The sequence below is a fragment of the Protopterus annectens genome, chromosome 5.part0 (genome assembly GCF_019279795.1).
Source record: "Protopterus annectens isolate FY-2018-M chromosome 5.part0, PAN1.0, whole genome shotgun sequence".
Taxonomy (NCBI): Eukaryota; Metazoa; Chordata; order Ceratodontiformes; family Protopteridae; genus Protopterus; species Protopterus annectens.
In genome coordinates this window covers 890,264,126-890,279,307 of record NC_056735.1, presented here as the reverse complement: position 1 = coordinate 890,279,307, position 15,182 = coordinate 890,264,126, and the positions used below count along the sequence as shown (strand labels likewise).

Below are 15,182 nucleotides of genomic sequence, written 5' to 3'. Positions count from 1 at the left end.
GTTTTATTTAGCAAATATCTATTGGTGTTTGTGCATTGTGCTATAGAATGTAAAAACAAATAAAATCCAAATAATCATTGAAGAAGTAAAGCAGTATGCACACATAAGTGTTTATGGGAAATGGGGTGAAATAGCCAGGTAATGGGACACTGGAATGGCTGCAAGGGGACTCTGGTGTTATATTTTGGTTCTGTTCTTCAGTTTGCATTTGAAAGTTGGTATCCCACAATTCCACTGGAGTGGGCAGGGCTGTGTAATCATATATGCAAATTGTATGTTAATCAGCATAGAGATTTGTACCTATTTTTCATGGGCCTTGTCCAGATTTTTGATGTTTCCAGGTTGAGAGGTATGCTGTACTCTGAAATAGTATCACATCTGTGCAATTAGATTATAAAATCAGTTGTATTCATGCAACTAATTTAAAATAGGTACATTTCCTGGACAATGGTTGTTACATGTGAGAGCCAATAACAGTAATTAACGGTGTCACACTTTTATATCTGGATGTAAACAATCCTAAGAATGTATCTGGAATGTGTAATGACTGTGACCTTAACATTAAAGAAAATAAATATCTATAATACTTTTGTAATGCATGGGACATGCTGTTTGTGACCTGACATCACGAAAAAGACAAATTAGTTAACAACTGCCAAGCACTCTTGCTTTAGCTGTTAAGATTGGATATCACATTAGGCAATAAAACCTGCCATACCTGACCAGCAAATGACAGCAGCATAATTAAAAACATCTTTCTTTCTGCCTGCAGTCTGTGTCAGTAATCTGACACTAATTTTCTTTCCTTAACATAAGATATGTTATGCTTAATTTGTGACAGCGCTTGCTAAGTGCTTTATGGCTTTGAAAGCCAGTAAAACAATTTGCTCTTTTTATTTAACTAGTAGTACATGAAGATGAAGCTCCATGCACCAGAAGGAATTATGATCAGTTATCTGATTGTAACCTTTCATTATCAACATGGATGCCAAGATTCACTCCTCAGGTCAATTTCTTGGCATCCATGACTTGAGCACATAATACTATGGTTACGACTTGTGACCCAATCATAACCTTCGATGTTGTTATGTCTCTCCTCCCACCCATTTTCTCACTAGTCTTTCTAATTGTTTTTTCTGAAGTTTTAATCGCAACATTCATTACTGCCCTACCATGATACCAGCACAGGCTGTTAGACCAGCCACAGTGGCTCAGACCGTTATCCCTGCACAGGTGGTACTGGTGGTACCACCATCAACAGCAGCAGCACCAAGCACTTCTTTGCCTCCACTCCTCTTGTGCTACCTGTGTCAGGTAGCTTCGTCCTGCTGGCTGAAGCGTTGGTACTCACTGGGACTAGTGCCAGTGAAGGTGATGAGTATGTCACCCAACAGGAACTGGCAGGGCTGGGACCTTGGTTCCCAAATTGCCTACATGGAAAAGATTCTGCAGCAAATTGCCATATCACTGCCCCTTCCGGCTTGAGGTTTTCAGGGCAGGAAAGTATGGTGACAGTTCCAAGAGTGAGAACTTAATTTCCCAATGTGTTCATACCAGAATGGAATGTACCTCTGATCATAGAGTAGATTGAGAGTGGCACACTTCTACGTCCTAAAGTTAAGTGGAGTTTGCTGCAGTAGTTTTTGGGACTTTAAATTAGAAGGTCACATGACCGTGGTCAGAATTCATGAAGAAAGTACGTAACAGAAGAAAAATGCATGATGCTACCATATTTGTAAGAATCATGTCAAAAATGGCGAGTCCTCTGTTAGGTTTAGTTACTAACTGCTCAAGGTAGTTTTTGTATATAACTTCTAGTAAGTTTGGGGCTTATCCAAAATTAGAGATATAGATGGTCTGAAGATGTGAACAATACAAAGCTCAGGTATAGAGAGCTCTGCCTGCAATTAAACTAAGTTTCAGTAACTATGCAGACACAGATGTTTTCCAAGTACAGGAGTACCTCAAAATCAGGAAATGTATTATTCAATCTTCGAACACTGATGAAAGTGAGAATATTGCAATCATTTTCAGGACCAATATGTTATGTCTGTCAACTGGACTCTATCTAAAAAATGCACATTGAAGCAGCAAAGACACTAGTCCGTATGTGGAAACCTTTGAACAAAAGCTGGAGGTAATCCTTAGCAAAACAAGTTGGATTATTCAGCATCTCATGCTGATGCATACCAAAACCCTGTTGAATGACACAAGCCATTTAACCAGTTGTCAAAACCAAGTATCTTTTTTTTTTATATCTAAGCATTATTCAGGGTAAAAGAAGGATTTCACTCAGGATCAGTCACTTAACTGCATTTGTAGCTGCATGGAAATTCTTACATCTCTCTTCATGTCTCTCAAACTTTTGTGTATCAAGTCATTCACTACCAGATGTACCTCTACTATGTCAAAGTCACATTTAAGTTCATAGGTTCATAGGTAGGTACTAGGCTATCTGCCCAAAGGCATTTATAAGCCTAGCCAGAATGTGTTGGCTTTTGCCGCCACCTTAGATTAGTTCTCTGTGCCTCTGTCCAGCAGAGTCACTGAAGTGATCCGTGGGGTAAACTTTCTGTTTTCCATCCACTCATCAAGGTTTCTCTTGAAGAGGGTTAGCGAGGAGCTCTGCCTAATGTAGATTGGAATCTTGTTCCAGAGCATGAGAAGTCTCTGGGACAGGAATCTATCCCTCCAGCATGTCCTATTTATTGTTGTGGTGAGGTTTAGATCCCTACAGCATGTGGCTCGAGGGGATATGGTTTTCTTTAGGTGGAGCATGTCCATCAATTCTGGGTTGGACATGGCCTTGTATGTCAGGCAGAGATCACCTCTGAGTAGGCGGTATGCAACTGAGTACAGTTGGAGTTTTTTCAGTCGAGTTGCATAGGGCATCTGCTTCAGGCCAGTGATCCTCTTGGTGAGGTACTTCTGTGGTCTTTCCAGTTGTTGCAGGTGTCTTGTAAAGTACATCCCAAATGGGGCATTGCACTCTATGATGGGTCTGATGAGTGATGCGTAGAAGGGCCCAATGACCTCTTTTGATCTGAATGCAAACCCTTTTGTGATTAAGTGGGCCACATAGAAGGATTTTCTAACCACTTTGGCAATGAGATTATCAAAGGAGAGGTTACTATCTACTTGGGTCCCCAAATCCCTTATTACGTCTTCTGTATTTAGGGGCTACCAACTATGTGGTAGTTTGTGGGTACTTTGTTTTTTCCAAAGGGGATGACTATGCACTTTCTGGCATTTAGCTTGAAGCCATGGTTTTGACACTGGGCATTTGTCTCAGTGAGACCCGTTTGGAGGATGTCTGTGTCAGCCGGAGTGTCAATTATGGCCCCTAGTTTGCAGTTGTCTGTGAACATGGTCAGCCATAGTCCTCCTGTGCTTGCCTGTATCTCTGAGAAGTATATAACGAACAGTAGGGGTCCTAGGACTGAGCCCTGGAGAACGCCACTTGTAACCGGTTTAGAGTTAGACCTAGCTCCCGCAACTCTTACCATGTGGGGTCTGTCCGTGAGCCAGTTGGCAACCCATCTCATGATGTAGGGGTTTATGTAAAGGCTGGTGAGCTTATCTATAATACCTGAGTGGAGAATACTGTCAAAGGCCTTTGCGAGGTCTAGGTAGGCTATGTGGACCACCTTTCCCTCATCTATAGCCTTGGTAACTGTCTCAAAGAAGTCCACAAGGTTTAGGAGGCATAATCTGCCCTTAACAAAGCCAAACTGGGTAGGGTCCAGTGTTTGGAGGTTCCCAATGTCTCTGTTAATGAGATTCATGATGATGCGCTCCATAGCTTTGCTGACCAAGCGAGTCAGGCTTATAGGGTGATAGTTCCTGGGGTCTGTTGTGGCTTCACCTTTGTGAAGTGGAATAACCATTGCTGTGCACCATTCTGTAGGCACGTAGCCTGTGGAGAGGCTGAGTTTAAACAGTGTGTTTTGGTGAGGGGTTAGTTCATCTTTGAGCTCGTGTAGGACAAAGCCTGGGATACCGTCTGGTCCCATTGATGCTGTGTTCTTGGCTTTGGAGAGGGCTGTTTTAACCTGAGTGTCTGTGATTTGTCAGGAGTATGCATCCTTAGGGCTCTTGTAATGTCATTAATCCTGGCACCTGAGAGACAACTCACTGCAACTTTCTCCTTGTCTAGCCTTGCAAGTAGCAAGTCAGGATGCCTTACAAGAGAGTCATCTATCAGTTATACATTTCTGTAATACATTTCTGTTGTTGCTGTGGTTCTGACTGGTAGATTGGAGTGTATAGAGTGATTCTGTAGGGTAGGTAGGAATGAAGTGGAATAAGTGGATGGATTTTTGCTGATAGTTAACCTTATGTCTAGGTTTCTAAAAGTTTTTGGTAGTGATTTCTTTATAGCCTCAGCAAAAACAGGTTTGGTGTGATTTTTTGAAGGATTATGGTGGGGAGGTTCATGAAGCTCACAGGGAAAGTTTTAGGTGAGAGGGAAGTCTGTCTCTGTCTGTTTCTCTTTATATATTCACACATGCACACATATTGGGTCTACTTCAAATCATCAGAGTTTCAGAACATCAAACCACATGTGGTTGAAGACCAGATGACTGAAGTTATGAAACATTGAACATTCTGAATGGAGATTGCTGTACAGCACGGAAAGGGACATTTACCATTTTCTTTGCTGTAGTGTGATCTCAGAGTTGGTATATTTAAATAGCAGGGTGTGTGGGAAGACTTTTTTTCTTTTTAATTTTTTTTTTAATTTCACGTTCGATGTTTCTGAACTTTGATCATCTGGTCTTCGACCATATGACTTTCCATGTTGGGAAACTTTGATGATTTGAAGTAGACCCATACATATACATATATATATATATATATATATATATATATATATATATATATATATATATATATGGGTCCCTTTCAGAAGCTAGAATTTTCAGAAACTTGAAATTCATATTGTCAAGACGAAATGATCAAGTTCCCAAAAACTCAAAGCTTTTGAATGGAGATCATGGAACAGTGCAGATTGGGTAATTTACCCTTTTCCCCAATGTAGTGTGATCTCAGAGTTGGTATATAGAATATGCAAGGGATGTGGGGGGTGCATGAGCCCACATGGGGTTGCAGGGGGGCTTGATTTCCCTGCAAACATGTAAAAAAAGGTAGATTTTTGTTTTTTGAAGTTTGAGTTTTTGGAAACTCAATATATCGTCTCGACAATATGAATTTTGAATTTCTGAAAACTTGAGCTTTTGACATAGACTCATACATATATTTACACACACACACACACACACACACACACACACACACACACACACACACACACACACACACACACACACGCACACACACACACGCACACACACGCACACACACACACACACACACACACACACACACACACACACACACACACACACACACACACACACACACACACACACACACACATTATGTGTAGCTACATGCATATATAGTTGGCCATGGATACTGTGTCATAAAGGGAATGATCAAATTTATTTGAGTTCTATTTTGTCAGTTTCTGTGGTAATATAAAGGCAGTGCTTCAGTAAAAAAAATTTGAACAGTGTTGGAAAAGACAGGTTTTCTTAGAAAGTAACACGGGTTTGGGAGAAGTACCTGTTTCAATGACTTTTGGTAGTTTTCAGTGGCACATTTTATTGATTTTTTTGTGATGGAATGTGTGACACCCGTGCACTGGCCCAGTAATCAAGGAGCCTCAATCCTCACCACTAGCACCAGTGAGGGGTGTGCACATTGGGAGGATAACAAGTACACACACACAGTAAAGTACAATTTCCCTTAAGAGCAGAAAGAGATCACAGTAAGTCTGGGGCTGGTTTCTCCCTTTTTCCTCCAGAACCCCAATGAGACTCCCCACTGGCACAGCTATAGAGTTCAGATCTCAGCCGAGTAGTCAAGTCAAAGCCTCCAGCACCCTCTCTGTCCAACCAATGCTTCGTGTCCCTGCCCAAGTAGCTGACACACGCACACTTTGAGATTTGAGTTATATACAAGCACATAGATACTCCTGGGGAAGGCTGGCACAGGTTTTCCAGCTAAGGCCTCTTCTGCCCAGATTATACAGTAGTACCACCTGCCACCAACCACCGTTATCAGCTACTATAAAGGCCCTTACCAAAGCGTGTCAAATTCTACTGTGCAATGTTATTATTATCCAAATGGTAAGTGTGACGAACAGCAAGGCTATTGGAGTGGCTTGTACAATATCACCAAATCGCTTCTACACAAAACAGCCAGAGTTAAAAGGTTTAAAATATTTAATAATAAATAATAAAAACACAAGACAATATCATTGATTCAACACAGTGACAACTGAGAGTTCAGAAATCACAGAAATACTTTAAAACAACATTGTAGGACAGTCTGACATAAATATAGAAAACAGCTAGACTAATCTTGTTATTTCTATCTCAAAGAGAAATACTAAGATCTAAATCCTACTTACAGAGCAAGCAAGTGCTGGTGAGTTGTTAACAGGTCTGAAGACAAATACAAAATGCTCTTCTCCCTTTCTGAGATAGTCCTTAAATTGATAATACACATTACTGCTGAGTCATTTCAGATGACATCATTCTTGTCACTTCTGATTTAGTTCCCAGGCTAACAGAACTCAAAATGTAACATATCTTTGTGATCTGCAGCTGCCAGGAAGTCACAGCAATAAAAGGCACTTTACATGTAAAACCTAGTAATTATCTCTGTCTTAAGACACTAGAAAGAATTTCCAGCTGCAGACATCCTATCTCCTAGCTTGAGATCACACACAGTCATAAAATTATTTACTTATCAGCTTTCTTCCAGCAAGGTGCACTGTGGTTACATTTCTGAAGCTCAGCACATAACACAATTTTCTTACATTTGGCAAACATGCCTGTGAATCATATTACTATTTACAATGACATAGAGTAATTTACAAAATTCTATCCAGCTAGACTGGCAGCCTCTCGATTTATCACAGAATGTATCATTATTCTTTATATTGACTAAAATTTTAGTATAGCTATTAAATATACATATTTATATAAAGATAAAGATATAGATATAGCTATAGATATAAACGTACATATGCATACCCATGTCTCTGTATGTCACTTTTTCTAATACATGTGGTGTAAAATGTTTAAGCACATTATAAAATAGTTTGTCATTCATGAAGACAAGTTAAGTTAAATAATGTTGCTGTCACTCTTAACTGGGAAACTATACTGAGTATGAATTTAACTAGGTATAATTGTATCTCATCACATTATTTGCTCATATTCATGCATTTTCATTCAGAGAATGAGATATTAAACCCAGCACTACAACAAGGAGCATAATAGCAGCTCATAGCTGTATATGAGGATTTCACTGAAAAGTAATTATCCCTTTACAAAAACAAATAGTTGCTCATGTGTGTAATGTTTTAAACTCTGTTCCATCCTGCAGACTCAAACACAAGCCTTGTTGATTATTTAGAGTAATTGTAAGGAATGTGTTTACTTCATATCAGACTATGACAAGGTGTCTGTTCCACCTTTGCTAGGGTATAGCACCACGAGCAACGTCTTTATAAATATTGTTTTCATCTGCAAATAATGCATACATTTCAAAATACTCATCATACATGGCTACTGCCTGACAGTTATGGGAAGACCCATCAGTTATACCACTTGGAAGTGTAAGAATTCATTTATGTAAACAAAACCAAAGCATATTATTATTGCCAGTATTCCTTTAGATAATCAAACATTTTTGCCAAAACCTGTTTTACAAATGACAGTGTTTACATTCATTTTATTCCATATGCTTTAGCTGCATTCATTATTCATTATGAAAGTAGTGTAGAAATGTTTTTGAGAAGAATTATGTTTGAAATGGAAGCTGCCTTTTTTTGTAATGCCCGATGTCAGTTTAGTAAATACAAGAATATGCAGATTTTGTTCATTCTGATACTGCACATACAGTGTCTTACAAGAACAGCAGTCAGCTAGAGTCCCAGATCATCACAGAAGAGTGCAGTAATGAAGGAGTGATAACACCAGTCATTACGGGTGCACTAGAAAACAGTTAGCAATGAAGGAAAGTATAGTCAGCACTATGTACTATGTACATGCCATAGCATTACCTGCTAACAATATTGTGTGAAAAATAGACTTTTATGTTTGGTGAAAATATAAAATTTATTTTCTAATTGTATTTTTAAGCATTATGTTTAATTTGGCATATGTGGTCTGTTATTTCAAGAATGATTTACAATAGGAACTTTAGCAAACATTATGAAATATTTTATACAAGTATTATACAGTTCATTATGTTGTCACAAACATGGAGCCATAGCATTCAGCACTGCAAAACTGAGGAAAAGTAGGATTTCCACAAATATGATATTCTTTATTTCATCTGACCTGTTAGGCTGCAGTGCATTGTATTGGTAAGAAAGAGCATGGGATGTAACAGCCCACATATGGGTGGATGGTTCCTGATGAAACTGCAAGGATTATAATATTGATCCTTGGATGTGTCAGACAATGTGAATCTGTTAATTATGTAAAGACTGAAATACACTGATATATTCCCTCCTGATCCTGAAATACAGTAAGTGAGCCTAGCATTAGTATATGTAAGCAGTTATAAGTGGGATGGTGCAGAGTAATGAATTTCCCCCGGAAAAAAAAAAACACTTTAATTGGATTCTATCAGGTTTTGAGACACAACACATCTTTCCCTGTATCCCTAACTGAAAACCTTTCAACAATGTATACACTATTATCCCTCTAACTCTACTATACTCCATATTTGAATATCTCTGCGTTTTATTTCAAACTTATCTCTACAGCAGCAATTCAAAAACTACTTGAAAATACTTACTGTCATTTTAATCCTCAAATAAATATTGTTTACCCTAGGTTAATACAAATTGGCAATGCTTTATTTAAGAGCTCATGAGGCATTTCTTCAACCTGCCTCTTACCACCAACAAAATCCTTTCACATTTTAAACATAATATGATTTAACCCTATCCTAGGGCATCCACCCCTAAATCAGTCAATTATTATCATCCAGTAACCAACATTTGCTCCTTAGCTAACATACAGAAAAAATACTTGTGGAGAAATTCTGGACTATAATAACAAATTTGACATTCTCTCTGATAAACAACATAGAAGTAGACTAAACTACTGCACTCCAATTGCTCTTTACAGTTGATTTACCCAAATGTTTGCCAATATGGAAAAGGGGCTCACTATTGGTACCATGTTCCTGGAGCTCAGACAAGCTTTTGAAAGAGCTGATGACCAATTTATACTTAATAAAGCAGATAGAGTTAGTTTTCCAAATGATGTAGTACAATGATTCTTCAAGAAAGAACATTTTAGATGTATGCAAACAACTCTGTCTCTGACTCTAGTATTATTTCCAAAAGTATATGAAATGGACTGGTATTAAGTCCCCTTATTTTTTCATAAACCATTAAGACTCTGCTATACAATCTTCCCATTATGAAGTTAATACTATATGCAGACAATTAATACTTATCCAGCATGAACAGAGCTGTAAATTTAGTAGTCCTTCAGTTACAGAAGGGTTCTGTACAAGTATGGAAATGGATGACAAACAGCAAACTATCTGTTAATACTAAAAATCCTCTGTTATATTGTTTGGTGCCACCCATATATAGGAATCAATAACTCACCCTAATCTTGCAGACCCATTGCAAAATAAACTATAGTATACCACTAAACAATGGTAGCCATACATCATTCTTGACCAACATCTGTCAATGTGTCATTCAACACACACGCACACACACACACACACGTGTGTGTGTGTGTGTGTGTGTGTGCACACGTGCATGAACACACAGTTTCAGTTTGTCCAAGTCATGATTCAACTAAATGTAACATAAAGTCTTCCTCATGCTAACAATACAAACATACATCATAGTCAACAATGTACTCATACCTAGACTAGAAAATACTGTGCCTCTTGACTCATATTGCAAAGCACTACCAGCCTACAAACTGCTGAAAACAAAATAGTAATATATATTTACTCAGTCCCTAAGAGCGAACATCAGTGTGATACCACTGAAATGGATTATTTCTTCAAGTTGAAGTCTGAGCAGAATTTCTTCTGAACACACTCTCTTTCAAATTGCTCTGTGGCAATTACAGTTCACCATTAAAACAATTACTCCTTAAAAGAAATACACATCATAATTTAAGAAATAAATCAGCCTGCAGTTACAAAAACCCATGTATATCTTAGCCACCTCAGAAAATCAGTTCTATAAGATAACCCTAGAACTGTGGAATGCACTTCTTACATAGCTTCACAATATCATTGACTTTACTTTTTTTGTAGGCAGCTAACAGCCCATGTTATCTAGGAACTTAATTGCTTTTGATGTAATATATGACTGTAAATATTCCACCTCCTCAACACAGGTAAATGTTTGCTTTCTATGTATGACTGTATATAATCAAGATGCTGAATGTATGTCTATTATTTAATGTATCTAATATATTGTGAGTCAACTGTTGTTGCTCTTTGGCTCTGGACATGGCAGAAAAATGTCTTTGGATCAACTCTACTCTCTGGTTAATAAAGTGAAGAAGTAATAAAAACATTTGTTGGCATCTAATGGAGACAAAAAAGTGGTGCCCATTTGCCATTAAAAACATACTGAAATTGTAAACAAAGTACAAAATGTAAAGATGCAAGGAGTTGTAATTAAACAAAATTAAACTCCAATTATTCACAAACATTTCTTGTCATTCATTCAGGAATGACTTGGCATGCATCTAGCTTTTATAACAGATCAGTTCATGTTGCTCTGAATGCTAAAGGGAATGTAATAAACAAAATGATTGTTCCACATTATTTGTAAAGTCTCTGTATATTAAAGCATGCAAACAGTACTGAAGAGATATAATTGCTTTTGAAATGTCATGCAAATTCAAAAAACAACTTTAACTTGTATTAAGTTGATCATGATTAATAGAATGTATTGTGTGTTATTTAGTAGGAAATGTTGACAGTGTCTTTTGTTAGGTTGAATAATTCAACACTTTGCTGTCTTATTTTTAAGATATGAAGCATTTATTAATGCATTTTTATTTGAACATATAGAAGTAAATAAAGAAAAACAAAGAATTAACCTGAGTGGTAAGGACACAAATTAAGTGTGTTTAAAATGTAGGGGAAAGAAAAGTGGTTTAGCACTGAAGTAACTTATGAGCAAAACAACCTGGCTTTCTCTGTTAAGCAAACAGATAATGTTATAATGTTTATTATACAATGACCCCCCCCATTAGTATTGCAAAACATGCATGCTGATTGGCCAGCGTGCTCATTGCAAATCCCACAATATACCAACAGAAAAAGGTACGGTCCCAAATACTTTTTTCCATTGGTATAAAGTGTCTAAAACATTTTTTTAATAAATAAATGAAAAAAAATGGAGCAACGAAGACTTTCTTTTCTCCGTTGCTTACGTTTCAAAGTATTGATGTACTGGGTATGCGTAGGAATGCAAGTCCCATATGCATGCGCAGTACATCAGCACAAGGAAGCAGTATACCACCACCAGCGGAAGAACAGTAATGCACCGTTATACAAAGACATTATTTAAGAAAAGTATTTTTTTTAAATAATATCATTGTATAATAGCAATAACAGACTTCGTGGTTGTGGTATATTGAAATTTACCCACAGTTGGCTTTATTTAATCATGCCAACCATAGGTAAATCTTTAATATACCACACCACGTCATTGGTTATTGCTTAAATAATTTTCTGGACAAATATATTGATCACAGGACTTATAGAATGTTTTAAAACAAGTTATGTGACATGATTTCATATCCTATTTAATTTTATATAAAACAATATCTATAACCAATAAAAACACATTTATAACAAGTGCTGTAATGATAGTAAAACCAAAGTATATACATATTTTATGTCTTTTATTAACATAATGCAACAAGTCACAGTATAAGCTTATATGGTCCTTGCTGTTGAACTAATATAAAACACAAATGTACTTAAAAGTTTTTTCAAACTGTCTCGGATCTCCTTCATCTGGAGTGAGAAAATAAATGGATTAATCATTGGTGGCAAGATATTTTGCAGTGTAGCTGCCACTAGCTGGGCATCAGCAGAACATCCAGGTATCCTATTATTTAAGAAGGCAAAGACAGCCAGTTAGTAAACAATAGCAATCACCAGTATGTGACTTGCACAGGTTGAAAAAGCCTTCTTCCTTCCTTGCAGTGAAGAGAGCTCTTGCAGACATAATAAAATTTTAATGTAAGAAAACATAATAAAAATTAAAGGAAGACATACAAATGACAAAATAATGAAACTTACTACAGTATTAAACATTACATCAGTACAAGCCAATTGTATTAAAGCAAAGTAATCACAGATGCTATAGTACATTTTACTGGAACCACATAATGGTACCCTAAGGACAAGAAAAAGTAAAATCATAGCTATTATAATGCCTCCAAGCCAACAAATAATAGACAATTCAATACATTTCTTGTTGCTCATAACCGAATGATGCAATACACACACACACACACACACACACACACACACACACACACACACACACACACACACACACTCCTGGCATGCCTATGTTTATATAAAATGTACATGAATGACAGCCTTTATTTCATCATCCTACTTTTAATGTATCATTCCAAATACTGTGAAATGTAAAGTTCTCTACAAGTATGTCTTTAAATTTACCCAGATTGACTTTTGAAAAAAAAAGATTTTATTAACAAAAGTAAGTTAGCAAACAAACAGAGCCAGCAAGTAGACCTTTGCAATCACCAGTAAATGACTTGCATATGTTGAAAACCCTTCTTCCTTCTTTACGGTGTTTGCATGGAAGAGGTAATTGCTCTCTTTGTAATATATAGCTGTGTAAGTATTCCTGTTGCTCAGCGCAGAGAATTATTTGCTTTATGTAATAAATCAATCTGGTCAGTACAGAGACTACATTTAGTGCATGCATTGTATAGACTTTTACCATTGCTTTTGGGGAGGAACAGGGAAATTAACAGTTTAAGGGATTTTCTTCAGGTTTAATGGCATTTTGAATGTGTAGCTAAAGTGTTGCTGACATGAGAAGGGTTTATTTAAACTACAGTTTACATGCAAGAATGTGGACAGATGATGATAATTATAATGGTGCACCAAGAGGTAGAAAAATAAAATGTATCTGTATAATCTGCTAGATATATTTTTATCACACCTTTTATCCAGCGTGTGATCTTTAACATGTGTGAGTGTGTGTGTTTGAAGTGTGTATGTTTAATATGTGTGTGTGTGTGCGTGTGTGCGTGTGTGCGTGTGTGCGTGTGTGTGTGTGTGTGTGTGTGTGTGTTTCTGTGCGTGTGTGTTTGTGTGTGTGTGTGTGTGTCTGCGTGTGTGTGTCTGCGTGTGTGTTTCTGTGCGTGTGTGTTTGTGTGTGTGTGTGTGTGTGTTTTATTAACGCAATGCAACAAGTCACAGTATAAGCTTATATGGTCCTTGCTGTTGAACTAATATAAAACACAAATGCACTTAAAAGTTTTTTCAAACTGTCTCGGATCTCCTTCATCTGGAGTGAGAAAATAAATGGATTAATCATTGGTGGCAAGATATTTTGCAGTGTAGCTGCCACTAGCCGGGCATCAACAGAACATCCAGGTATCTTATTACTTAAGAAGGCAAAGACAGCCAGTAAGTAAACAATAGCAATCACCAGTATGTGACTTGCACAGGTTGAAAAAGCCTTCTTCCTTCCTTGCAGTGAAGAGAGCTCTTGCAGACATAATAAAATTTTAATGTAAGAAAACATAATAAAAATTAAAGGAAGACATACAAATGACAAAATAGTGAAACTTACTATAGTATTAAACATTACATCAGTACAAGCCAATTGTATTAAAGCAAAGTAATCACAGAAGCTATAGTACATTTTACTGGAACCACATAATGGTACCCTAAGGACAAGAAAAAGTAAAATCATAGCTATTATAATGCCTCCAAGCCAACAAATAATAGACAATTCAATACATTTCTTGTTGCTCATAACTGAATGATACATAAGAGGGTTGCATACAGCCTGATACCTGTCATATGACATAACAGTAAGGCAAAATGTCTCTGCCACCCCAAGAGCAACATAAAAAAACATTTGAGCTAAGCAAATTTCAAGCTTAATTATTCTCTCTTCATATAATAAATATGATAACATTTTTGGTACAGTAACAGAAGGAATGCACACGTCCAAGAATGCTAAATTGCAAATAAAATAATACATTGGTGTATGAAGTTTTAAATTTAATTTTACCACAATGACAAGCAACATATTTCCAAAAACAGTTATAGTATAAGTCAGAAGAAAAAATATAGAGAGAATTACTTTTGACTCTCTATCTAAGAGATCCTGGAAACCATTCATAATAAATTCTTGAATGAAATCACCTGTTATATTAGAGTTTGTCATTGTAGACCGATGTGCTTGTCTGCCTCACGGAAACCCTTCAAGAAATATTGAACTTCTCTATCAGTTGTTTCTATTAACACCCTGACATTCTTGTCTTGTATAATAATTATGAAAATAATGCTATCAAAACCAAAACAAATCATCACTTCATCACAATGAGTGTCTTTTCAACCGAAGTTGTTCCTTACAACATATAAGATCTTTTAAAATTAGTGTGACATGCATTTCATTCTGTGTGGTTTGTACAAAATTAATCACATAATTACTAAACGCTAAACATGTACTAAATCATTTACTCTTAAGCAGTGGAAATATTACAATGTACTGACTGTTCCACAAGCAAATTTAGTACTATTTCATTATAATATTGTAAACAGCAAATATTTAATGCATTATTTATTATAAAATACAGATAATCTACTTAACTATCAGGTATAAAGGGACATCTACAGAGAAACTGTTTTGGCTGAGTATTTATTGCTCTTCTCAATCCAAGGGGTATTGTTAATGATTACCATAGAATTTGTCTTGGATACATTTGTGACCCTAAACAGAAACACATGGGTGTGTGCAATACACACACACACACACACACACACACACACACACACACACACACACTCCTGGCATGCCTATGTTTATATAAAATGTA

At 36.7% G+C, this 15,182-nt stretch overlaps 1 protein-coding gene across 1 annotated transcript; it reads right to left on the bottom strand.

The window, feature by feature from the left end:
* Window positions 1–13,558: 13,558 nt before the first annotated feature.
* Window positions 13,559–14,530, bottom strand: LOC122802266 (olfactory receptor 6N1-like). The gene has a single exon (XM_044071918.1). The coding sequence runs from the start codon at window positions 14,528–14,530 to the stop codon at window positions 13,559–13,561; it is 972 nt and encodes a 323-aa protein (XP_043927853.1).
* Window positions 14,531–15,182: the final 652 nt, after the last annotated feature.

Excerpts from the sequence above, each read along its gene's own strand:
- LOC122802266 (XM_044071918.1), bottom strand. The coding sequence starts at position 14,530 with ATGACAAACTCTAATATAACAGGTGATTTCATTCAAGAATTTATTATG.